Here is a 10,663-nt window from a genome sequence, read left to right on the forward strand (position 1 = left end):
TAATTTTGTGGTCCACAATTGACTGGTCCTTTCCTCTGGCCATTTTGTTGCTGTGCTTAAGTATTATCTCTTTTTAGTGCTCTTTTTTTTTTTTCCACTCTTATTGTTATCCCTATTGTTCTTTTAGACATGGTAAATTTAACAAAGGCTGGGGTAAATTACACTTTACATAAAGCAAATCATAAGCCAGTAAACCAAAATTGCCAAAAAGTCATAGGAATTACTGATTTACTACTACTGCTAATGATGAAAATTTTGATAAATTAATAAGCAAACTCATCAATCAAATGGAATATTGTTAGGTATAATGTTAGTAGGATATTTTTAACAAGGGTTTCAACATTCGTTCAGGAGACACTTTGACAATAAACTAATGTTAGTTGGGTGTTTAAAGGGTTTGCTTGATACCTATACTTCTAAATATTGTACCTTTTCCAGTGAGCTAATTATCATGCCATTGTTTTTTTCTAATGGATACATTCAAAAATTTATAATATAGAGTTATTTTTAAGTATTTAAAAGTAAATATTTTTATTAAATTAAATATACTTATTATTCTAAAAATATAATGGTATAGTAAATTTTTTGTTTTAAATTAAAAATTATTATTACTAGGGTCTATTTGACAGATAAAAAAGAAAATAGGATATATTTTTCTTTTATTCTATCTTATTATTTTACTTGTTTAATCAATAGCATATAATAAGTTAAATCAATAGGCTTATCTTATGAATCTCTCTAAAAACTGAGTTAAAAATAAACAAGGTAAGATAACACAATAATTTTTTTTTATTTATTATCTATGTGAGCATTAAATACAGGATAAACAAACATATCATACTTTTTTTTAATCTAACTTTTATACCATATTCTTTTCTATTCCACAGAGTCCACCAAGTAAATTCTTAGTTGTTAAAAACCATGTTTGAAAAATTAATGTTAACAAAACTTATAAATTAAGGATCCTTATTAATTAACAAATATGTGCAAAGTTGAAAACATGTACCAAAAAAACACAGCTATGTAGGCTTTCCGGGGTTGTAGGAGCTTTCTTGAAAACGACTCCATGTCATGCTAGATATATAATACAATTTACCCAACCTCAAAGATGAGGTTAAAAGAGAATCCAAGCCACTAGATATATCGTATTCCCTTGTAAAGGCCACATAGTGACACAAAGCAGATTACTAATTGGAGAGGGACACTGAGAATCCAATGAAAATGGCTACCCATATTGTGGCTTAGGCCACACACACCTTTTATGCATGCCCTAAAGGTTGGGATTAGCATACCCATTTTGCTAATCTTTTCCTTTTAGCAAGGTTCCCTTGGAGAACTGCAATGGTTTATTTTAGGAAAGTTGCCAACTCTTCTTAAATTGTGGCACATGGAGCATGTTCTAATGCAAACCCCAGTTCTGGTTCAGCTAGTACTGGGTCATAATCTCCACCAGATAGGACTGCACTTTAGGAAAATTAGGTTAATAAGGCAAATACCATACGACACCCAAGAAAATGTTTTACTTTTTTGGCGTGCCTTGTGTTTAGTTTATGCTACATTTTTAAAGAAAAAAAAAGTCAAATTATAAATAAATTGCATGTATGTATGTAATGAAATAATAAGTTTTTTTTTTTAATTTTGAATGAATTGTTAATTACTTCTTCTTTTTTTTATAATGTTGGGCAATCAAATTTAGGTTTAAAATTTAAACACTTCCATTGGTTTGTTTCCCCTTTTTCATTAGGAATGAAATTAGCAGCAGAAGAACACATCTGAGTTGTAACGTATTTTCACATTCAATTGCAAAGGATTAAGACAAGAGGAAACTAGTTGTTGGCAAAAGATTTAGCTAGGCTGTTTCTTTCATGAATTAGCTGCAGAGCTTCTCTTTTCAAATTTACAATATCAATAATCTGTTGCCAATTGCAGAGGGAGAAAATTACATTTTAAAAAAATTGATGATGATGGTAGTGTGCCAGTGTCATGAGCCAATTTATGCCAAAATTGAAACACAAACAAAGAGAGACACAGTGATGAGAAATTAAATTATATTTATGTAAGTTATATTAATTTTGATATTATTAATAACTTAATATAAAAAAAATTATTGATTCAACTGTTGAATTATAACTATATATTATCTTAATTATTTATTATATATGTTACACTTTATCAAATTTTAATAATTATAAAATATAATTAAATAGTCCATATTTTTTATATTTTTAAAATATATATTATGTTAATTTTGACATGAATAAAATATTAAATAATTTTAAATTGATATAAAATTTTATAAACACAATTTATATAATATGAACTTTTACTTAAAATATTAATTTAATGATCAATAAAAAATTTATTAAATAATATAAAATGAGAAATTTGATTCCTACACATTTATGTGTTATGTGTGTTTTGGGGAAGAGAGGGTACATTCTCATTTAAGATCCATAAGGATACATTAGTTATCTATAGGCTTAATTTTATTTTTAATTTGCATATTTAAATTTATGTGTTATTTAAATTTTGTTCACTCGTATGATCATATTTAGTTTTTATAATTCTATAATTGTTTAAGTTAATTTTTTTATTATAAATTTTATATAATAATTAATATAAATATATTATTGACTTATTTAAAGCCCAAAATATAAAATAAAAATAAAATATTTTTATAATACTTTATACATATTGTTTATTATTTTTATTTAAATGTTTTTATTAATTTATACAAATAATAAAATGATACGCTTCTATCGTATTTTTGTTAATTACTTTATGAGATTTTGATGTGAGAGAGTTAGCTCAAAAATTAAAAAAATAAATATTAAATAAAAAATTAAAATTAAAAAAATTACATATAAGTGAAAATATAATTAAACATATATATAAAAATCTAACATAAGAAATTGATAAAACTTTTCTTAAGTTAAAAATAATTTATCTTCTTACATTTATATTAAATATGAGAATTTTTAAAAAAATAAAAAAAGTATAAGTAAATTTAGTTACTGTTTAAAGTTATTAATCATTATTTTATTTCTTATAATATTTTTGTTTTAATTTAAATTTTAAAAAATAGTGATAAAAAGTTACAAAGAGGCAAATTAAATATAAAAAAATATGCAGTAACAACTACTAATATTTTTTTTTCATTTTATAAGTAATAAATATTTATTTTTACATGTATCAATTGTTAACTGTTTATATTTTACTTATTATAAAAAGATATATATATTAATAAGACATAAATTTATTATTCATACAAGTGAATATATTTATTTATTTGATATTTATATAATAATTTAATTATTTAATAACATAAATATTTCTAAAATATATAATAAATTTTTGACGTATAATATTTTTTTATTAATGAGATTAGTATCATATATGCTTAAATAACATGAAAAAGAAATATAAAATGGTGTCACTTTATTTGGTGGAGATTCCTTGCTTTGGGTGCTGAGACCTTCCCTGAAGAGTTGACCTTTGCAACTTGCCACCATAACCATACCTCATTAAATATTTTGCAGTAGTGGGATCAAAATAACCATAGAACGCGACATTTATTGTATCCTCTTTTATGCAATAACTTTGCTCTCTCAAGTCTCAACACCCAATACACCATCAACACATATTTTCTTTTGCTTCCAACTACCCAATGGATACTCTACACTTACACTGAACCTCATCATTGATTAAATTGATCTTCGATGTGACTAACACAAAGCATATCTTATTCTAATTAAAATGTTGCAATTATTATAAGATTGATTTTATATGAACCAAATCAATTGACATATGTTGTAGAAACACTAGACTGGTTCTGAACCAAGTTACATGTGCATCGAATAAAGATACTGACACTATACTTCTCTTACTTGTACAGGTGAACTTTATGCCAATAATCTTCTACGTATTTTTGTGACTTTTTCGCTGTTATTTGTCAGTGCATATATCACTGCTTATATGACAAATGTCACCACTCATTGTATATCCTAAATAATAATTGTATATCACTGCTTATTTTAATTTCTTCACCGTATCATTTGTTTAGCTCATTTTTTATTTTTTTATTGAATTGGAAAATTGTTTATAAAATTTTATTATATAAGTAACATTTCTTGAAAGATAGTTTTTTAATTTGATTAGTACAAACTGCATAAGAAAAGTTGGATACAGAGCTGAGTCATTAAAAAGGAAAAATTCTTCTGTCTGTCTTGAGGATTCTCCAATTTATACACTTCTTTTGGGTTTGTGTAAACACTTGGATTAATTTGTGAATCTTTAATATTCTACAGATGGAGTAAATATTACAATTTTAGTAAAAAAAAAATCAATTTTAAATATTTGAATAACAGTACTCCAATCACATTTGATTTGATTCTTGAGTGGGGATCTCTAATTCTGTCTATTTAGTTGAATTTAACTAGCAAATAAGCATGCTAATTTCAAACTTCAAAATAACACTGTCGGGGCACGTGTTGTTAATATATAACGTGTACGCACGTTCAAATACAACATGACTAGAAGACTGGGATCTATCATCTACAGAGGCATTAGAACTCGCAATTGTAATTGGAAAAAATGAAATTATATAATAACATGGTTTAGAAATTGGAACTTACAAGCTAGAAAGAAGTTCATCTACCTAATCATGTGATTTAGAGAGTCCCATCATCAAACCATAGGTAATTTTTAGGTAGGGACAGAAAGTTGCCTATCAACTTTGGCTTGTAGCACGTTAAACTCAGTTTTGTTGACACCCAAAAAAAGTTAACTCCCATATTAAGCAAATATGCATTATTAAGATAAGTGCATTGCACCATATGGGTATTATCTTCTTAATCAATAATAATGAATCAAAAAGTTATGTATGCTTTGCTAAAGAGAGATTTAATTATCGTATGATAGGGATGTTTCTATATGCAGAATTTGACACAGACAAATCATCTTTTAGAATAACTATGTGTTTTAATTAGCTTATTTATGGGTTTAATTTTCAAAATATTACCAGACATGCAATTATATAATTAGATACTCCCCGATGTGGGACAGCGTTTGAGCATTTAATTGTGAGAGAATGTTAATTGTTTTTATTGAGGCACATGAAAATGCTAAGATTACTATTGATAAAGACGGGAGAATAGGAAAAGAATCTTTCTGTACTACCAACCTTATCATTGGTGTTACGGGAGAATTTTGGGTAAAAACATTACATCTAAATCTTATCCATCTATAATTGTAGCTGTATCATATACATATTAAATTGTACAAATGTTAATAATAATAATAATAATAATTCCTTAGATTAATTTTTAAAATAAAGGATTCATTAATCAAGAAACACCAAACACGCACAAAATATTATCATATCATGATAAATATAATATACTTAACAATAATTCTGTAGTGCATGATTATGATTATAGAAATATATATAATCAATAGTCATTGGAAGTGTTTGATGTATATCATATCCAGAAGGAAAAGAAAAAAACAATGTAATGTATTAACAAAATTTAGAAATTTCTAGTAACCTTAAAATGAGATGAAGTTTGTAATTTTTAATTCAAGAAAACAAAGAAAAAAAGAATTTCTCTCATTCATTCTCCTATATTATAGCTTCATGTGTAAGCATATCTGATTAAGCAGATATTTTTTTCTTACTTTTTCTTTTATATATTAGATCAGATTATGTAAAGTTCAAGGAAAAAATCCAACTCCCTTTAACATGTATACCAAATAAACTTATTTAAATATAAATCCAAACAATATTAATAATGCAAAACTCAAATATTAGAGTTTTCACTAACAAATTTCTCTTTTGCCATGCAAAGAAACAACAACATACACATTTGTTCCTACTAACATCTTTTAATATATACTGTTCTCCCTTGATCCCTTGAGTAAATGAAATAAATGATCCTAGATTGATTAATGTGGTAGCACCTAATGAAGGAAAACTGAGCCAAAAAAAAATTAATTGTGTATAGTGAAAAGTATAGGAAAGATGCAGTCCAAATAAAATAATTTTTATAAAGTAAATAAAAAGGGGAAGAAAGAAAATTGAAATTTGTAAAGCGTTGTGTGCATTGCATTTGGAATCAAAGTTGGGAAAGATGACCAAATTCATACAGTGGATTACTGTTGCATTTAGTGGGGGAATTGATACAATTCCTGATGAGCTTCACAAAATATCCCTGTTTTTAAGGGGCAATTAAGGGTCAAGGACCAGCCCATGCCTCGGTAGTTAGGAGCACCATGGGTAGCCCCTATGGGCCCCCCCCCCCCCCCCCCCCACCCTCCCTACCAAAACAAGATTAGTGACTTCATCAATCACCAAAATCCAAAACATAACCCATGAGTGGACCCAACACACAAGTAATAAATTAAATAAGGGGTTACCAAAAACAAAAACTCACCCATAATGTGAGGGGTGGTAGACACAACACCCTGTCCCTCTTTCTAATCTTTATCCTTCTCTTTATTATTTAAATATTTTACTGAATATCATTCAATTAATTAATTAATATTAAAGTTATCTACTTGCCTTAAAAGGAAAGAGCCTACAAATATTTCCAAGATCGCATGCAGTCCGATTATTGTATAAAATATAGCTAGTTAGATTATATACTATCAAATGAGATGATGATCTTTAAAAAGTAGGATTAGGATTCTCCCAACCCACGTCTCTAACAAGGAAACCACCCTCAATTTTGGCATAAAAGCCAAAACAGCATATTTGCTGGTTGACTCAGTTCTTGATTAAAGAGAATAATTAAATGGATAATAAGGTTTCTTTTGTAATCATTTGCCACATCATCATCCCTAAAGTACATTCTTTTCCTTAACATACTTATATTACCAAAACAAACTACTTTCGCTCCTTAACATAATATGATTTGTTTATGCTTCTTCGATTATCTTTCCACTTAGAATAACATTTGTCAATTATAAACCGCCCTTAATACCTTCTAAACTCTAGCGACGTAGCAACACTTTCTGCCTCTATCCCTCGGACACAAGACATGATGAAAACAATAATTACTTATTCCATGTCTGACCGGAGAAAGAGAAAAAGTGCACAATGCTTAACCATCATCATCTTCTTAACAAAAGAAATAAAACACTTGAATAATAACACTGCCAAGTTCCCCGTTTTTCACACACACACACACACACACACTCATAAGCAAATCCAATCCCAAAGGCCAAAAAGTGAGAGCAAGGAGAATAAAAGCTAAGCCAGCTAGTTAGCCATGCCAGTAGAGGGAAAAAGAAGAAACGAACAAAAAATTAAAACTAACATTGAGTTTGAACTAATAGCAGAAGCACTAAAACTAAATACTAAACATTTAATTATAATTAAGCCACAGAATCAACAAAAGGAAAGTTATGAACCCAGAAAAATAAATTCCCTGCGGATATCAACATCAACATCTCTCCCATGTTAACAAAGGTAATCGATCATCTCCATCATCTCATTAATTAACAAAAACTAAACAATTAAATCAAAATAAAACCAAAAAAAAAACGACTAATTAAGTAATTAACCGGTACCACCTCTTAATTACTTACTCTATCTAAACATATCATTATTCTCTCTCTCTCTCTCTCTCTCTCTCTCTCTCTCTCTCTCACTCTCAGTTTTTTTTTTCTCCCATTAAAAGATCAAGAAGAAGAAGAAGACCCATTAGTACCAACGTTAGTCCCACTATCATTCTCGTACTGATTCGGATCCTGGGAACCGAGGTTGATGTTGTTATGGTTATCGTTGTTCTCCTCTTCATCGTTACCGTTACCGTTACCGTTAATTCCGCCGTTAATAGTGCTGCCATGTTCGAGAACATTTGGAGCGGTGCCGTTGGCGTTAACGTTACCGTTATCTCTCTTCCCAAAAGTGTTCTTGTTGTTGTGCATCCAAACCTTGAGGACCCCTCTATCCACACCAACCTCATTGCAAAACTCCATAACCATTTCTTCATCTCTCTTCTGCATCTTCCACCCCACTTTCTCAGCGAACTCGTGCATCTTCTCCTTCTGCTCCTGCGTGAACTTCGTCCTGAACCGTTTCCGGGAGTGAGAACCCATCGCCGGCGCGGCGGTGTTTTCTGGCGGGATGGGGAGCCCGCCGCCGGAGAGGGCGAGGAGCATGTGGGGTGCTGATGGGTAGGACGAAATCGGCGGCGGAGACGCGGAATTGGGGCTCCGATAAGGCGGCGGTGGCGGCGGAGGGTGGTGGCGGTGGTGGGGCTGGTACTCCAGCACATGATGGGTCACCGGAGAAATGGGTGGTTCATCCGGTTCCCGGCGGTGGAAGTTCCGGTGGCAGCCACAGGCGGCACATTTGATGGAACTTGGGTCGTCGGCGGTGGCTGCCGGCGAGGGCATGAACTCGCCGCAACCGTCCAAGGCGTGGCCACCTAAGCTTGCGACGTGGTTCTTCAAGCATTCCTTGTAGGTGACAGTGATGGGTTGGTTTGCATGGTGGTGGGGGTTGTGGTGTTGGAGAGGGTGGTGGCGCTTTAAGACTCCATTGGAAAAAGATAAGGGCTTTGTGTTTGTGGATCCGGGTTGGTGGATCCGGGTCGGAGTCTCGGATTCAGGTTCTGGCGACTTTGCACCTGTTGGGGTGTTGGCGTTGGTGGTGTTGATGTTGGTGTTGGCGTTTGTTATTATCTCCATGCTTCTAATAATTAACCCAAAACCTTTCCTTTTTGTGACACCATGAAACTGCTTCCGAAATTGAGAAATGAATGGTTAGGTGGTGTGTGTTTGTGTGTGTGTTTTATGTTTAGAGCTAAGAAGAAGAAATATTTAAGGGAAACAAAAAAAAAGGGTTACTTTTATTTTGGGGTGTATGGTTAAGGAGGATGAGGAAGAGAAGAAGAAAGATGAAGAGAAAACAGAAGAAAAGAGAGAAGATGTTGATGATGTTCAGTGACGACTGTTGAAAAATCCGGGTTATGTGGTTGTCCCTTCTTAACCAGTCGTTTTTTTAACCCTGGTTCTAATCCATGGTTAAGTTATTGACCCTACTTGGGGGTTAGATGTGAGTAATAAATATACCCTCCTTTCTCCTACGCTACTATTTATTACCTCTGCTTATTAATATTATTATTTGTTATTACTAATACACTTAAATAAAAATGAATTATGGTTTAGTAATAAGGAAGGTTTGCGATTGTGAATGAAATAATGAACGATGAGTGGATGAAGAACACTAGTGAGTTGACCGAGTTGGAATGGCCTGAGAAATTTTGAGCCCACTCACTGTAACCCATGTTAATTTGTCAAGCTGGCAACGAAGGACAGCTTTCGCAGTTAAATCATTATTGTGGCTTATTTGAGGGAAGCCAAATGCATATGTTGTAAATGTAAATGCGATGCGACATCAACGCCCTTTATTTCAATTAGGCATATTTACTTTTCTTTTCTACTTTTTCTAAAACACAATACCAAACTAAACTACACTTTGGTTAATGGCTCCATTAAAATACAAAATGTAATCCACATCTTCTCTCTCTACACCTTCTCGCTCTTCTATCACAACTGCATGAGAAAGGGTAGTGGCAAGTTGCGTAATTTCAAGCAAAAGGAGGTGGATGTACCACAAACTTTTTCCTCCAAAAATTGAAAGGTGTCTTTGTCGGCACCGGAGGTTTTCCAAACACCGTGCAATTTGAAACGCCGTGCCTCCTCTCTCTTACTTCGCAACATTATTCTATAATATTAAACTATAATGAAACAAATTCATTCCCTTATTACTATTTGGTTATTTATAATAATATTAAAAATATCCAAATAATTAATAAATCTGCTCATTTAATTTTTTATACTTTTAATTATTTTATTCACAAATGTGTTATCATATTTTTAATAATTTATTTATAAGATAATAAATAATGTCATTTTAATGACTCGAGCATAAATTAGTGAACCGTAAATTAGTGAACCGTGAAAGCATTTTTATTTTGTTGGGACAGAAATACCCTTGAGAGTTGGGGAATATTACGGGGCGTTGCATGAACCGGCATTGCTCTTCAACCATAGTTTGTAATCACAATTAAGCCAAATCACCCAACACGTGTTAAACGAGAGCCACGTGGCGACACGTGTGAGTCAGCCATGCAGGATGAAAGTCAAAGTTACGAAAGTAAATACATTAAAGAATAGTAACGAAATAATTAAGTAATTAATTGAGAGCTAAAAAAATCAATAAAAAGAGGAAAACGGGGTCCGTTACGGAGCAGTTTAAACTTTAAGGAGGGCACTGAGTTTGTTGACAGCAAATCAATCACACAATGAAAAGGAAGTAAAAGCGTAAAACAAAGACCATAGATTCAAGACACTGATATATAGTATTAATTTAATTACTAAAATTATAATTATTTATTAGAAATTAATCATTTAAATTTTTAAAATTATGTGTGTGTTAATCTAATTTATAAAATTTAATCATTTGAATTATAAAATAATAACTATTTTAATCTTTAAAATTATAAGTGTCGTTAAATTCAATGATAAATTTATAAGTATCATTCAATTTAATTCTTAAAATTATGAAATCAAATTTTTTATACATTAAAAATTAAATATTTTAATTCTTAAAATTATAAACACTTAGCGATTGAATTTTTAAAATTATTATAAA

The 10,663-nt window shown here is 30.9% G+C and overlaps 1 protein-coding gene across 1 annotated transcript; it reads right to left on the reverse strand.

Annotated features, from left to right (window-relative positions):
* Positions 1 to 7,352: 7,352 nt before the first annotated feature.
* LOC113867313 (zinc-finger homeodomain protein 9) lies at positions 7,353 to 8,973 on the reverse strand. The gene has a single exon (XM_027502561.1). The coding sequence runs from the start codon at positions 8,692 to 8,694 to the stop codon at positions 7,681 to 7,683; it is 1,014 nt and encodes a 337-aa protein (XP_027358362.1). The 5' UTR covers positions 8,695 to 8,973; the 3' UTR covers positions 7,353 to 7,680.
* Between the last annotated feature and the right edge of the window lie 1,690 nt (positions 8,974 to 10,663).

The sequence above is a fragment of the Abrus precatorius genome, unplaced genomic scaffold, assembly GCF_003935025.1.
Source record: "Abrus precatorius isolate BTA unplaced genomic scaffold, Abrus_2018 Scaffold5, whole genome shotgun sequence".
NCBI lineage: Eukaryota > Viridiplantae > Streptophyta > Magnoliopsida > Fabales > Fabaceae > Abrus > Abrus precatorius.